Source organism: Loxodonta africana, chromosome 4, assembly GCF_030014295.1.
Source record: "Loxodonta africana isolate mLoxAfr1 chromosome 4, mLoxAfr1.hap2, whole genome shotgun sequence".
Lineage (NCBI taxonomy): Eukaryota > Metazoa > Chordata > Mammalia > Proboscidea > Elephantidae > Loxodonta > Loxodonta africana.
Window position 1 is genome coordinate 6,740,166 of NC_087345.1, and position 17,274 is coordinate 6,757,439.

General features: G+C 41.2%; 1 protein-coding gene and 1 long non-coding RNA gene across 3 annotated transcripts in view; both read right to left on the reverse strand.

Annotated features, from left to right (window-relative positions):
• The window catches only part of LOC135231151 (uncharacterized), a 36,752-nt gene extending 25,229 nt beyond the window's left edge, over window positions 1-11,523 (reverse strand). Inside the window, exon 1 of the long non-coding RNA XR_010321664.1 lies at window positions 10,922-11,523. This is a non-coding gene — a long non-coding RNA (uncharacterized LOC135231151). The remainder of the gene's footprint in view (window positions 1-10,921) is intronic.
• The window catches only part of ATXN10 (ataxin 10), a 211,495-nt gene that overhangs the window by 28,420 nt on the left and 165,801 nt on the right, over window positions 1-17,274 (reverse strand). For both annotated transcript variants that reach the window (XM_064283377.1, XM_064283376.1), the window contains one exon: window positions 11,877-11,940. In XM_064283377.1, the coding sequence (XP_064139447.1) occupies window positions 11,877-11,940 (64 nt within the window). The remainder of the gene's footprint in view (window positions 1-11,876; window positions 11,941-17,274) is intronic.

Consider the following 17,274-nt stretch of genomic DNA (forward strand, 5'->3'; position numbering starts at 1 on the left):
GAGTGTGCAGTGAGAATTATTATCCACCACACGTTCGGCGTGGAAGAGGAGGAAGGCAACAAAGACGTGAAGAAGGAAGAATAAGAAAGACATGAAGAAAACCAAGAGAAAGTGCCATGGGACCAGTATTAAATCAGAATTTCCTGAAAGCCAGGAAAATAGCACCATTTTAAGATGGACATGATTAATTCTGCTGAATGCTCAGTTTTAGTAAGATGAGAACTGAAAAGTATCCTTTTGTTTAGGCCACATAATGTTCTTATTGCTGTTAGGTGCCATCCAGTTACTTAGTTTCATCTCATAGCAACCCTATACACAACAGAACTAAACACTGCCTGATCCTGCGCCATCCTCACAATCGTTGCTAAGTATTGGCCCAGTGTGGTAGCCACTGTGTAAATCCACCTTGTCGAAGGCCTTCCTCTTTTTCGCTGACCATCTTACCTTACCAAGCATGACGTCCTTTTCCAGGAACTGGTCCCTCCAGATAACACGTCCACAGTACATGAGATGAAGTCTTGCCATTCCAAGGAGCACTCCAGCTGTACTTCTTCCAAGACATACTTGCTTGGTCTTCTGGTAGTCCTATATTCAATATTCTTTGCCAACACCATAATTCAAAGGCATCAATTCTTCTTTGGTCTTCCTGATTCACTATCTAGTTTTCCCATGCCTATGAAGTGATTGAAAATACCATAGCTTGAGTCAGGCAAGCCTTAGGGCACAAGGTGACATCTTTGCTATTTAACACATTAAAGAGGTCTTTTGCAGCAGATAATGCCCAATGCAACATGTGTTTTGATATTTTGTCTGCTGCTTCCTCCGATATCTTGTCTGCTGCTTCCGTGGGTGTTGATTGTGGATCCAAGTAAAATGAAATCCTTGACGATGTCAATCTTTTCTCCATTTACCATGATGTTGCTAATTGACCCGGCTGTGAGGACTTTTGTTTCCTTTATGTCGAGGTGTAATCCATACTGAAGGCTGCAATCTTTAATTTTCCTCAGTAAGTGCTTCAAGTTCTTTTCACTTACACCAAGGGAGGTTGTGTTATCAGCCTATCGAAGACGCGTAATGAGTCTTTCACCGGTCTGGATGCCTGTTTCCTCATATAGTCCACTTTCTCGGATTATTTACTCAGCATACAGGTTGAATAAGTACGGTGAAAGAATACGACCCTAACACACAGACTTCCTGACTTAAAACCACGCAGTATCCCATTGTTCTGTTTGAACGATTGCCTCTTGGTTTATGTACAGGTTCTGCACAGGCATAATGAAGTGTTCTGCAATTCCAATTTCTCGGAATGTTATCCATAATTTGTTATGATCCACACAGTTCAATGCCTTTGCATAGTCAATAAAACACAGGTAAACATCTTTCTGGTATTCTCTGCTTCCAGCCAGGATACATTAGACATCAGCGATGATATTCCTCTTCTGAAACAGGATTGGATTTTTGGCAGTTCCCCGTCATGTGCTGCTGCAACTGTTTTTGAATTATTTTCAGGAAAATTTTACTTGTGTGTGATATTAATGATGATGTTGTTGTTCTTAGGTGCCTCTGAGTCAGGTCCAGCTCCCAGCGACCCTGTGTGCAACAGGGAAACACAGCAACCCTGTGTGCAACAGAGAAGCACGGCGACCCTGTGTGCAACAGAGAAGCACTGTGACCCTGTGTGCAACAGAGCAACACTGCCCGACCCTGTGCCAGACTCACAACCGGTATTAACAATATTGTCTGGTAATTTCTGCATTCTTGGATCGCCTTTCTTTGGAATGGGCACATATATATGAATCTCCTCCAGTTAGTTGGCCAGGCAGCTGTCTTCTGAATTTCTTGGCACAGACGAGTAACCGCTTTTGTATCCATTTGCTGAAACATCTCAATTGATATTCCATCAATTCCTGAAGCCTTGTTACTTGCCAATGCCTTCAGTGCAGCTTGGACTTCTTCCTTCAGTATCATTCGTTCTTGATCATACGCTACCCCCTGAAATGGATGAACGTGGACCGATCTGTTTTGGTACCGTGACTCTGTGTATGTCTTCCATCTTCTTTGGATGCTTCCTGGGTTGTTCAGTATCTTGGACACAGAATCCTTCAAAACCGCAACTGCGGGCTTGAAATTCCTTCTTCACTTCTTTCAGCCTGAGAAACGCTAAGCGTGTTCTTACCGTTTGGTTTTTAACTTCAAATCTTTGCACGTCATTATAATTCTTTTCTGTCTTCTTGAGCCACCCATTGAAATCTTCTGTTCAACTCTTTCATATCATTATTTATCCTATTTGCTTTAGCTACTCCGTGTTCCAGAGCAAGTTTCAGAGGGTCTTCTGACATCCACCTCGGTCTTTTCTTTCGTTCCCAACAACCTTTCGCCTTCTTCACACGTGAGGTCCTCCCACAGCTAGTCTGCTGTTCAATCATCAGTGTTCAGTGTGTCAAATCTACTATTCAGACAGTCTTCAAATGCAGGTGGGATATACTCATGGTTATACTCTGGTTCTTGTGGACTTGTTTTAATTTTCTTCAGCTTCATCTGAAACTTGCATATGAGCAATTGATGGTCTGTTCCTCTGTCGGCCAGTGGCCTCGTTCTGACACATGATATTGAGCTTTTCCACCACATTTTTCCACAGATGTAGTCAGTTTGATTCCTGTGTTTTCCATATGGTGAGATTCAAGCGTACAGTCACCATTTATGTTGTTTAAAAAAAGACATTCGGAATGAACACGTTGTTGGTCTTGTAAAATTCTATCGTGTGAACTCTGCTGTCGTTCCTAACACTAAGGCCATATTTTCCAACTACCTATCCTTCTTGCTTTCCCACTTTCCCATTACAATCACTAGTAATTATCAATGCATCCTGATGGCATGTTTGATCAATTTCAGACTCCAGAAGGTAGTGAAAGTCTTCGATTTCCTGATCTTTGGCATCAGTGGTTGGTGAGTAAGTCTGATTAACTGGTATACTTTATAAGTGTACTGATATTATTCTTTCACTGACAGCGTTGTACATCACGGTAGAGCTTAAAATGTTCTTTTTGATGATGAAAATAATGCCACTCCTTTTCAAGCTGTCATTCCCGGCATAGTAGACCACCATATGACTGTCAGATTCAAAATGGCCAATACCAGTCCATTTCAGCTTGCTAAGGCCTAAGATATCGATCTTTATGCATTCATTTCTGATGACTTCCAGTGTTTCTTAGATTCATACCTTGTATATTCCATGTGCTAATTATTCATGGATGATTGCAGCTGTTTCTTCTCATTTTGAGTCATGCCGTATCAGCAAATAAAGATCCCAAATGTTTTAGTCCATCCAAGTAAATAAGCAAATGAAGAAGTTTATGAGCCCACTGATTTATTTCCACTCCCTTTGCAGTCCCACTAAAATGACAACAAACCGAAACAAACAAACAAAAAAACCAGACCTGTTGCCTTCAAGTCAATTCTAACTCATAGCGACCCTACAGGACAAAGTAGAATTGCCCCATATGGTTTCCAAGGAGTGGCTGGTGGATTCAAACCGTCAACCTTTTGATTAGCAACTGGGCTCTTCACCACTGAGCCTCCAGGACTCCAAAATGACAGTAAAACGACGTTTTAAAAAGTCACAAATGCACAAGGATGAAAAGAACCTCAGAAGCCGGAAAGCAGGCAGACAAGAAGTAAGAGGGTTGTGGCCTGTGGTAATGTAAGGGGATCTAGCAACTACTTTAACAAACCCTAGAAATTTGGTCCTAAGCTGGCAGTCAGAAAAACAGAGAAGCAATTCAATTTGCCAAGCAGAACCCTCTCAAAGTTCAGGTACTGATGACCACATATACTTCGTTAAAGGGAGGTGAAGGTAAAAACTATAATAGAAAGGTTGTTCGTAAATTTATTTCAGAAGTAGGTATCTCAGCTCCCCTCCACTACCTCAACACAAGATTGGGAGATTTACTAATTCAATGAAGCAGGCAGCACAGAGACTATCTGGCATGGAGAACATCAGGTACAGGTGAAGGTGGGGATACCATGTTGAAAATAGTGGAACTAAGTGAAACTGTACATATTACAACATTGAGATCCTGCAGCCATTCCAGCAAAATGCTGGCACCAGGCATATACTCTCCACAGAGATTAGATAAAATGGAGGTAAAAGGAAACCATTTTCAAACAAACATAGTTCCTTACCAATGGAGTCATATTAAAAGAAATTCTACAAGGAAGGCTTCAGGGTGAAAGAAAATGATCCCAGAGACATGGACAGACGTATATAAGAAATAAAAACCGGTGAAAGTGGTATATATGTGGATAGATCTAAACAAACACTGAATATATAGACCAACAATAATAACATATCATTGGGCTTTAAAAATAAAATTATAACGCATAACAACAAGAACATACAAGTTGAGAGCACTAAATAGTCCTTGTGTTATCTGGGAAGAGGGGTAAGGGACGGAGAAACGTTAGACTTTGCTTAGTTAATGATGCACATGGTAATTTCTTAGGGAACTATTAACCAAATAGAAAAAATGTAACTTTCAAACTAGGAAAAAATAAAAATTGGCTTATTAAAAATAACTGATCCACAAGAAAGCAAGGGTAAGAAAATAAAACAGGAAGAACAGAAAAACTTAAGCATAAATGTATCATAATTAGATTAAATATAAATGAACTAAATGCTATAGCTAAAGACTGTCCAATTATATTAAGAGAAAAACTATCTGCTGTTTACAAAAACACATCTGATAAAGACTGCAAATAAAACAGCTGACAAGGTTATCATAGGTAAACACTAACCAAAACAACAAAAAAATTGGGTCGCTATATTAATATTAGACTAAAGGCACTGGGTTTAAAGGTATTTTCAGAGCCAAAGAGGGTCACTTCATAAAGATAACAGGAACATTTCTCAGGGCCTGTTATGCAACTTTTTCCATCTAATAGCATTGCCTCAAAACACACAAAGGAAAAATTCACATAACTAATAAAACAAATTCACAATCACAGTGTGGAATTTAAAACACCTCTCTCTCTAACTGATACATCAAAATGAGCAAAAATATCAGGAAAAACATAAAAGTGTTAAACACCGCCATCCGTAAACCTGACCTAATGTACATATACAAAATGCTACATTTTCATGGAAAATAGATGTTCTTCAAACATACATAAAACATCTGTAAAAACTGACCATATACTGGATCACAGAGGAAGTCTCAGTAAATTTCACAGGATAAAGGGCAGAGAGTACATGTTCTCCAGTCATAATGTACTTATACTAGAAATCGATCTCTAAAAGATAACTAGAAAATTTCTATTTGTTTAGAAATTAAGAAATTAATCTAAATAATCCAAGAGTCAAAAAAGAAACCACACTAGAAATCAGAAAATATTGTTAACGGTAACAAGAATAATACACAGCAACATCTGTGTGACGGCACTAAGTAAGTACACAGAGAAGAACAAAAGCTGAAAACTTATTACCTAAACGTATCAAGCACACGCGTTAGAAGACTCAGTATTGTTAAAATATTAATTATCATCAAACTGATTTGCGTAAATGCAATTTCAACAAACAATCCAATATGGGGGCATTTTAAATTATTTTTTACTGATGGTGATTTTCTGTGTGTGTGAGCGCGTGGGTGTGACTGTGTAGAATTTGACTAGCTGATTCTAAAATGTTGGGGCAGAAATGCAAATAACAAAAAATAGTCATAATACTTTTAAAGAAAAGAAACAAACTGGAAAGATTTACTTGACTAATATCAATAACTACCACAGTCATTAACACTGTTGTATTGGCTCAATAGTAGACAGAAAGAGCAATAAAAAAGAGAGACCACAAATGGAGCCCCCCACACGGCTACTTGATTCATGACAAGGGTGGCACCACAAGAGACACAGCCCATTCTTTTCAACAATCAGAGCTGGCACGACTGTGCGCCCATATAGAAAAAATAAAAACAGAACACGACCTCACACGACACACAAAAATCAACTCCACAAAAACTACAGACTTAAATTTAAAGGGGAAGTTATAAAGCATTCAGAAGATAATATAATTATCACCATGACTTTAGGGTAGGGAACTACTTCTTAAAATAAGACACACACAGACAAACCATAAAGTAAAAGTGAAAACTGACAAACTTAAATTCTGTTAATCAAAAGAAACTATAAAGAAAATAAGATAAGCCACAGAATGGGAGAAAGGAAATATTAGCAATACCTGTGTAACTGATGAACTTATACCCAGAATATAGAAAGGTTAATTACAAATAAATCAGAAAAAGACAGCCCAACGGAAAAATGGGTAGAAGATTTGCTCAAGCACATTGTACGTGTATATACACACATGCACACGAAAGTCAAAGGGCAATCAGACATTTTAGACATTCTGTCTCAATAACATATGGACAATAGTAAATCACACATTATCTAGATAAACAAAAGCGACTACTAGAGAACAGTTGAGACTGAACTGAAGAGGCTGGAGGGTGGGGCCGGAGGCACCTTTCGGCACTAAAAAATGAATAAACTGTACTTGTGAAGACTACAGAAGTGGCAAATGTTTCGTATATATACTCACAGTATATATACCACACACACACAAATCCATACAGATGTACGATTTTGATGAATAAAAAATAAAAGAAAGAAAAATATGTAAGAAAGGAAAAAGAAGAGGGAACGGGACAGGAGGAGGTAAAGTCAGGGTAACTGGAAAAGCCTCTGGGAAATCCAGCCGTGAGGAGGAGCTGGAGCAGAGAAACAACTGGCGTGGACGGAGCTTCGGCGTGGCGTGTGGCTTACTACAGAACAAAGTGAATTCTGTAATGTGCATTATATCCCTATTTCCTTTCATGACAAGGAAGATGGCACAGGACAGGGCAATGTTTCCTTCTGTTATACCTACGGTCCCTTTCAGTCAGAGTCGACTCAACGGCACCAACAACAACAATGAACCCCAGGTTTTAATTTATGGCTCACATCTGACAATTATATCACTAAGCTAAAAATTCGTCCTCATTTCTTACCGCTTAACCATCATTCTCCCTTTGATATTTTAGTACATATATCTTATTATACCTATTCTACATGCCTTTAAAATCTGCTGTTTTTGCTGTTAGGTGCCCTTGAGCTGGTTCTGACTCACAGCAGCCTCACGTACAAAAGACCAAAACACTGTCTGGTCCTGCGCCATCCTCACAAGCCTTGGTATGTTCGGCCCACCGTTGCAGCCCCTGTGTCATCCCATCTCATTGAGGGGCTTCCTCTTGTTCGCTGACCCTCTACTCTACCAAGCATGGGACTGAGTCTCCTGATAACATATCCAAAGTAAGTCACAGTCTCACCATCCTTGCTTCTGAGGAGCATTCTAGTTGTACTTCTTCCAGGACAGATTTGTTCATTCTTTTGGCAGTCCATGGTATACTCAATATTCTTCACCAACACCACAATTCAAAGGCACCAATTCTTCTTTGGTCTTCCTTATTCATTGTCCAGCTTTCACACGCATACGAGGCGACTGAAAACACCACGGCTTGGGTCAGGCGCACCTTGGTCTTCAAGGTCACATGTTTGCTTTACAATGCTTTAAAGAGGGCTTTTGCAGCAGATTTGTCCAATGTAATGCGTCATTTGATTTCCTGACTCCTGCTTCCATGGGTGTTGACTGTTGATCCAAGTAAAATGAAATACTTGACAACTTCAATCTTTTTTCAGTTTATCATGATGTTGCATATTGGCCCATTGTGAGGATTTTTGTTTTATGTTGAGATGTAATCCATACTGAAGACTGCAGTCTTTGATCTTCATCGCTAAGTTCTTCAAGTCCTCTTCCCTTTCAGTAAACAAGGCTGTGTCAACTGCATAGTGCTGATCATCAGTGAGCCTTCCTCCAAGACTGACGCCCTGTCCTTCTTCATACAGTCCACCTTCTTGGATTATCTGCTCAGCATACAGACTGAATAGGTATGGGGAAAGAATTCAACCCTGACACCCACCTTTCCTGACTTTAAACCACGAAGTAGTATCCCCTTGGTCTGTCTGAACAACTGCCTCTTGATCTATGTACAGGTCCCTCATGAGCACAATTAAGTGTTCTGGAATTCCCATTCTTCATAATGTTATCCATAATTTGTTATGATCCAGACATTCGAATACCTTTGCATAGTCAATAAAACAAAGGTAAACATCCTTCTGGTATTCTCTGCTCTCAGCCAGGATCCATCTGACATCAGCAATGACATCCCTGGTTCCATGTCCTCTTCTGAATCCACGCTGAATTTCTGGCAGTTCCCTGTTGAAATACTGCTGCAGCCTCTTTTGAATGATCTTCAGCAGAATTTTACTTGAGTGTGATATCAATGATATCATTTGATAGCTTCCACATTTGGCTGGACCACCCTTCCTGTGAATAGGCACGAATATGGATCTCTTCCGGTCGGCTGGCCAGGTAGCTGTCTTCCAAATTCCTTGGCATAGATGAATGAGCACTTGCAGCGCTGCATCCATTTGTTGAAACATCTCAATTAGCATTCCGTCAGTTCCTGGAGCCTTGTTTCTTGCCAATGCCTTCAGCGCAGCTTGGACTTCTTTCTTCACTATCATCGGTTCCTGATCATATGCTACCTCCTGAAATGGCTGAACACCATCAAATTCTTTTTGGTATAGTGACTCTGAGTATTCCTTCCACCTTCTTTTGATGCTTCCTGCGTTGTTTAACATTCCCCCCCCCTAAATTTTTCACTATTTCAACTTGAGGCTTGAATTTTTTCTTCAGTTCTCTCAGCTTGAGAAACACCGAGCACGTTCTTCCCTTTTGGTTTATCTCCAGCTCTTTGCACATGTCATTTTAACACTTTACTTGCCTTCTCAAGCTGCCTTTTGAATTCTTCTCTTCAGCTCTTTTACTTCATCAATTCTTCATTTTGTTTTAGCTACTCAGTGTTCAATACCAAGTTTCAGAGTCTCTTCTGACATCCATTTTGGTCTTTTCTTTCTTTGTCTTTTTAATGACCTCTTGCTTTCTTCATGGATGATGTCCTTGACATCATTCCACAACTTATCTGGTCTTTGGTCATTAGTGTTCAACATAACAAATCTGTACTTGAGATGGTCTCTAAAATTCCGTGAGATATGTTCAAGGTCGTACTTCGACTTTTGTGGACTTGTTATAATTTTCTTCAATTTCAACTTGAACTTGCATATGAGCAATTGATGGTCTGTTCTGCAGTTGGTCCCTGGCCTTGTTCTGACTCATGATATTGAGCTTTTCCATCGTCTCTTTTCACAGATGTAGTCTATTTGATTCATGTGTATTCTACCTAGTGATGTCCACGTGTATAGTCCCCGTTTATGTTGTTGGAAAAAGGTTATTTGCAATGAAGAAGTCGTTGGTCTTGCAAAATTCTATTGTGATCTTCGGCATCGTTTCTATCGCCAAGGCCGTATTTTCCAACTACCCATTATTCTTCGTTTCCAATTTTTCCATTCTGATCACCAGTAATTATCAATGAATCCTGACTGCATGTATCAATTTCAAACTCCAGGAGGTGGTAAGAATCTTCAATTTCTTCATCTTTGGCCTTAGTGGTTGATGCATAAATCTGAGTAGTAGTCACATTAGCTGGTCTTCTTGTAGGTGTATGGATAATATCCTATCACTGAGAGCCTGGTACTTCAGGACAGATCTTCAATAAAATCTGCTAGGCTTCAGTAAATAAAATTCCAAAGAAAGACTGAACACACAGAATTCTAAACATACCTGTTATGATATTTTATCTTTTCTTGATTCAGAGAAGATTTGGGGGTCTTGCAATGTCTCGTTATATTATCATAAAAACCAGCTATCTGTATAAATTTTTTAAATCTGCAATTCTGAATAATTTCTCTGCTGCACAAACATGTTGGTATGGTTTCTCTGTATGTGCTAGTCTCCTCTCTGTGCCTCACATAGAGGCAGGGTAGGAAAGTGGCTAAGAATCAGGCATATATGAGTTTCAATTCTAGCTGTGACCCTTTGGACAAGTCATTTGCCTCTCACCTTATTTCCTCATCTATAAAGTAAGGATAATAATAGTAATATCAAGGAGTCCTGTTGAGGCAATGGTTAAGTGCACAACTGCTGACCAAAAGGTTGGCAGTTTGAATCCACTCAGAGACTCTACAGCGGGAAGACCTGGAAATCTGGTCCCATAAAGATTACAGTCTAGGAAACCCGATGAGGCAATTCTACTCTGTCACATGGGGTCGCTGTGTGTCAGAAAATCAACTCGGTGGTACCCAGCAACAATATGTGCGAACACATGGTAAGGATTGAATAAATGTTTAATGAAGGAAGAAGTGAATGAATGGATGGATATCTGGGAAGGATGGGTATTTCGGAAAGAAGGTACCAAAATAAAAGACTTTGTACGTGAACTGTATACACCATATCTGTAGATCTACAATACATCTGTGTATTCACCTTCTTATTTCCTCGTCTTTGTTAAAAGCCAAAGACTAGTGATGAAAACCTCTTCACCACAAGGTCAATTCAGGGAATATAAAAGTAAAAGCGTGGGTGAATTTCTTTTTTTTACGAAAAATCACCTTTTTTTATCGGGAAATACAACATATGCAACTGCATTTGAACATTCTTTTACTGTTTTCCTGTGATTACGGTAAAAGCTTTTCGTCTTTTCTTTTGGCGGGGAGGGGAGTATTTCACAAACTACACCAAGCATAGCCTATACTACCTGATTGTAATGCAATGCAGTGAACCAGCCTATTTTGACCCTGAAGAATCTTCTGAGGCTCATTCCTTTGTCATTCCCTGATTGATCTTGTAAGCTGCTGTGCTCTTTAAAATAAGACATTTTTTTTTCTATTGCTAATCAGACAAATGACACAAATAAGCATTTCTCAGTCTACTTACTTTGAAACACATAATTTTCATCAGTTCCTTTTTTCTTCTTGACAGAAGCCACAGTGAGGGGAACTTACTTCAAAATGCCCCTCCCTCTTCATTCTTCTCAGCCTTAGGCTGGGTTCCTCACTGTCTCCATAAGGTTATTCCCCCAGTGTCCTCACGATGGCCCTATTCACCCCTCCTCAATGCCAACAGCACAAGGCCATGCAGTGGCCACAGAGAGCTTGGCTCTCGCCAGGGAGGTTCTTGAAATTAAACAGTAGGCAATCTCTCAAACTTACACAGGCCATGCTTGGTCCCTGGTTGCTCATCACTGTACCAGATCAGCTTGTTACAAGGAGTGTACTTGGTGACATGGTAGGAAGTAAGCAAGTTCTCTAAGGACACCCACCAGCAAGGGTAGCCAGCCCAGGTAAGGTCAAGAGCCAGCTTCAGCCACAGAGGGTCACAAGACAGAACCTCTCAGAAAAGAGAACTTGGTGCCACTGCAATGCTTCTCCCTACTGCTGGGGAATAAGATGGCCCTCACCGTTCCATGTGGCCAAGGAGATCTTCCAAGGACTGGATACTCAGTAACTATGGTAAAAAAAAAAAAAAAAAAAAAAACCAAAAAACATAAAACTCTTCCCATTTACCCTAGGGTCCACAAGCACAGTTTGGAATGGTGGCTTGGTAACATCCAGTTCCGGGACCATGAATGGGCTGTCTCTGTCCCAGAGTTTTAAGGCACACCTTAGTAGCACGCTCGTTTGGAATATCCTATTCACCTTGAAAAATTCGGCTCACTAGACAGTGAAAGTTTACAGGAGTAATATTTCAGGACTATAACCTCGAGAAGTGGTTTAGTTCTTAGAAACCAGCCAGTCAGTCGGCTACATACTGAATAAGCATCAGGAAAGGGACTTGCTAAGCTAAGGCCCTTTGTGTGAATTTTGGCTCAGGGATTCACGTGCAAGGATACAGGGGTTACTGTCATCAATGCTGCAGTTGTCCAGGATCAACGGAATGCCATCCAGCTCATTCACCTAGAACGGAAAAGACAAAGTTACCACCCATGTTGAAAGCGGCCTGGTTATGGATGGTTTATAGATAACCTGCTTCTCTTTTCTATTTCCTCACTCTTTGTTATGATGTTGTTTGTGCAATTATCTGAAACACCTATATGAAGCACCTATATCAACCCAGAAGTACTTAAAAACCAGACATTTAAACAAAAAGTGATACTTCGTTTTTGCTTCACCCTTCCTCAAAATTGTGGCAGCAACTGGATAAAAAGATAGAAATGGGTCTGTTTCTATCACTGTCGGCCAGGATAAATTCCAAATGGATCAGACACCTCAACCTAAAGCAAGAAAACACACCCGTACTGGAAGAAAGCACACGTGAACTCCTTTCACAAGCTGTGGTAGAAAAAGCTTCCCTAACTCTGATGCAGAGTCCAGATACAGTCGGGGAAGCTTTTAAATCTGACTATATTAAAAAAAAAAAACTGGGAAAATTATTTGTAAGCTGTCAGAGGAAAAGGATTACTCACATATATTTTAATACATAAAGACTTCTAAAAACTGAGGAGAAAAGGCCATCAATCTCACAGACAAAAGGCCGAAAGGTATGAACACATAGCAGAGAAAATGAAATGCAGATGGACTATTAAGACTTCAGAGTCTGTTCAGCCTGTGCTCATGCTAAGAGAAAGGCAGGTTATAATTACACCGAGATACTACTACTCACCTAGCAGACCGGCAAGAACCAAGTCTGACCAGATACTCTGCTAGAGAGGACCTGGGAGAACAGGCGCGCTCACGGACTGCTGGAGTGAACGCTAAATGGCCCAACCGCCACGGCAGGGAACTGGGCAACATGCAGCAACATCACGTGTGTATCTACTCTCTGACCCAGTAATCCCATTTCTAGGAAACACGAACAAAAACACGCCTCTCAGTGAAATTACGTTTGCAAAGGCTATGCACTGTAGCACAACTGGTTTTTTTTTAACAACTTTACTTAGATATAATTCATGCCACAAAATTCACTCTTTTAAAGTGTACATTTCAGTGGCTTCAGCATATTGAGCTGTGTATCCACCATCACCATCTCATTTTGGTACATTTTCATTACTCCGAAAAGAAACCTCACACCCATTCAGCTGCTATTCCTCATTTCTCCTTTCCCTGTTGTTGTTGTTAGGTGCCGTAGAGTTGGTTCAGAATCAAAGAGACCCCATGGACAACAGAACGTAAATCCTGCCTGGTCCTGCGCCATCCTCACAATTGTTGCTATGCTTGAGCCCACTGTTGCAGCCACTGTCTCAAATCCATCTCATTGAGGGTCTCCCTGTTTTCCGCTGACCCTGTACTTTACCAAGCATGATGTCCTTCTCCAGGGACTGATCCCATCTGATGACATGTCCAAAGAATGTGAGACATAGTCTCACCATTCTCACTTCTAAGGAATCTTCTGATTGTACTTCTTCCAAGACATTTTGTTCGTTCTTTTGGCAGTCCATGGTATATTCAATATTCTTCGCCAACACCACAATTCAAAGGTGTCAACTCTTCTTCGGTCTTCCTTATTCTCCTTCCCCTAGCCCCTGGTAATTACTAATCTATATTCTGTCCCTATGGATTTGCCTATTCTGGACATTTCACATAAAAGAAATCACACAATACGTGGCCTCTTATGTCTGACTTAGCAGAAGTTTTCAAGGTTCATCTATGTTGTACGTATGGGCACTTTATTCCTTTTTATGACTGAATAATATTCCACTGTATGTTTATTTTACATGGCCATTTTGTTTATTTATTCATCAGCTGATGGACATTTGGGTTGTTTCTTCAGAAGAAAAGCCTAGTGATCTACTTCCAAAAAACCAGCCACCGGAAACGCTACTGAGCAACACTCTACTCTGACACACAAGGGGTCACCATGAGTCAGAGCTCTTCTTTTTTTTTGGTTTAGTATATACTAAGCAATGACAGACATGTTAATGATCTCTGACAATGCCAGGGAAAGTATCATCAGCTCCATTTTGCAGATAAAGGAAATTGAGACTCTGAAGTTCAGTATTCTGCCTTGGTATGCCTACCTAATTAATATTACTCAGAGTGAGGTCTGAAGACCACCGTCAGTCTGCCAGAACAGATACTGGCAGGGCGAGCAATTTGACAGTGACGCTATGCCTGCAGAATCTCATAATAAATTCTGGGCTTGAAACTTCTTTTTAAAAATTTCATTTTTCTAGTAATTCATTTCTGTATTTTATAAGAATACTAGTCTAAAATGGTTTAGGGGAAAATAAACTGGTTCTTCCTCACAGACAATCTGCGAAGCACTGGTGCAGAGCTGGACCACTAGAGAGGGCTGGTCTCGGAGGGAACCACGTGGTAGCGATGCACAGAGAGAAGTCCTACGGCCAAGCCGGCAGTGGCCAAGCCCGAGACTGCACCCAAAACTTCCCAAGGCAGCCCTACACCCTCACTCCTCCTCTGATAACCTACCAGCAGGATGGGGGTGCCAACGACAAAGTCTCCAAACAGAAGAGGAGAGCTTCTGCCAAGTGCATGTGCCCCCTGATGGATGGCAACATGAGGAGAGACCCAGAAAGGAGGAGCAAGGACTGGCTGGTCTCTGTGACGTGTGCCCCGACCCGAGCCTTCTTAAGTGCGGTATACCTCCGCGCCAGACGGAGCTTGCTGCTGCGCTCAGAGTTTGGTTCAGCTGGGGGGACAGAGCGTGAGGCTCAGAGGAAAGGCCTTCCTGACGAAGTGGCATTTAGCCTGAGATGAGAGGAACGAACAAGAATTAAACAGACAGGTCACGGGGGCTGTAGAGAGCTTTTTGGGCAGGAAAGCAGGCATGGAAGCTGGGGCTAAGACGCAGCATGGAGGAGCACAGCACAGGGACTGAGAAGCGAGTGCTGTGGGGCCAGACCGCGGGGGTGGAGTATGGCTCCACCATGAATGAGCTGTGCAGCCATGGGCCATTTCACTCTGAGACTGAATTCCCTCATCTGTAAAATCGGGATGTCTTAGTTAACCAGTGCTGCTGTAACAGAAATACCACAAGTGGATGCCTTTAACAAAAATAAATTTATTCTTTCATAGTCTAGAAGGCTAGAAGTTCGAATTAAGGGCACAAACTCTAAGGAAAGGCCTTCTCTCTCTATTGGCTCTGGAGGAAATTCCTTGTTGTCAATCTTCCCCTGGTCTAGGAGCATCTCAATACAGAGGGGCCTTGGGTCTCCTGACACTTCATTCTTGCTGGCACAAGGTCCTCTGTCTCTCTGCTCACCTTTCTCTTTTATATACACAACCTAATCTTGCAGATTGAGTCCTGTCTCATTAACATCATTTCCTCTGATCCCACCTCATTAATAACATCATAGAGGTAGGATTTACAAGGCATAGGAAAATCACATCAAATGACAAAATGGTGGACAATCGCACAATACTGGGAATCATGGACTAGCCAAGTTGATACACATTTCTAGGGGGGACATAATTCAATCCATAACAGGGGATTGCAGGGCTGACACATCAAGGCGTGACCGTGAGTACAAGTACGTGACTACACACGGGAGGAGGCGAGAACGCCTGGTGAAGAGCAGGGCCAACGGGGGCAATGGTTGGTAATGCCAGTGCTGACTGGAAACGTTCAGCTGGCTGGAGCAAGGGGTATAAGAGGCAGCTTCCTGACAGCATGAGGAAACCAGAAGGTAATTTTCACAGAGCTGAGTTGACAATTATACTCTGCATCAGGCAAAACTGCTCATTAATTTTCACTTTTTAGTGGGTGAGAAATACAAGTATTCAGGATTTACTATTCAATGCAAGAGAAACATCTCACTTTCTGGAAAAAAAAAAAAAGGAGTATTCTGAGAATTTGAAGGACACAAAATTACACTCCAAAAATTGAAAATTTAAACAAGCAACAAGAGTGAATTAATGAGCTCCTGAAAATCATGGTTACACTGGGATTGAGGCTGAACCGAGGGAATGCTTTCCTGGGTCAATACTTCTCATACGGCTACATTATGAACTGACAGAGGAGAACTCCTTACAGAAGACTATTAATCGTGCATAACATAAATGACCTATTCTAGAATGGCAGTGGCTTTAGGGCAACACATAATTATACACCTTAGAATGAACCCAGGTCAAGGCCACTAGGTAAGGTGTACATCAATGCAGCACCTTAGGAGGGACGACTGACACAACACAAGTTGTGTTCCTAAAAGCTGAAGTTCATGGCTGCAGCTACACGTGTGGAGCTGGGTCTGGGGCAGGGAAGAACAATTAGGACACTGACGAGTTTTCTTCTGTCCGCACTTCATAAAACCAGGAAGCTGTTTGTTTCTTTACCTAACATGTTGGGAACTGATTCTGGACCTGTAATGAGTCACAAATTGTAGTTCCCACCAAGGAGCCAAGCTCAGTCAATGCTTCCACATGCTAACACGTTTTCAGCAAGACAGCAAGTATGGCTTAAACAAACTAACACCTAGCCTCTGGAAATACAGCGTAAACAGAAGGACAATTAATTGACTTGCTAACTGTTCACTCCTACCTTACTTAGCCAATTATCTCAGAGAATGAACTCTCCAAGGTCAAAAGGCCCAACTCCAAGAATCATATCTAAGCTCCTGGGGAAATACATTGGGGTGGCAGAAAACAGAGCCTCAATTATTCTGGGTGCCCTCATGATGCATGGTAAATACAAAAATCTGCAGAAAGGCAAGAGCACAATACCAACTTAGGTCAAAACCTCATATTTAAATATATATACTGAATCACGTCTAACTGACATTTGATAAAATGTGCTCAGAATATAGCTCCTCAATAAAGAGATCAACAGAGGCCTCACTGAAGGGAATGAGTGAGTACCCCAAGTGTGGCAACCCTCACCCAAGCTTTCCATGTAGCGATGAAGCCAAGGCATCCTTAGACAGCCAATTCTGACAAAGCTCGAGACCCAGGGAAGCTGCCAGATGAAATGGACTGTCCAGTATCAGGTGGAAGCACAGGTCCACCAAAATGGACTCAATTACCATGTCTCTCCCTCTTGAAGAGTCACAGAGATCTTCATCTGAGCTCCGGCTCAACTTTTTAATTGCATGACCTCAGGGAGGTTTCTGACTTCACTAAAGTCTAGATTTTCTCATGTTAAGAGGGTACTACAAACCTCATAGGGTTACTAGGAGGATTACTGAGAAAGAATACATCAGGAGCCCAACCTATAAAAAGAGCACAAGAAACGACAACTATTTTTAATACGATTTTTGCTTGGTTCTGAGATTCCGAAGGTTGCCTTTCCTGCCCACACTTGAAAACAGCTGGACGTAGTAACCCCTCCCAACAACT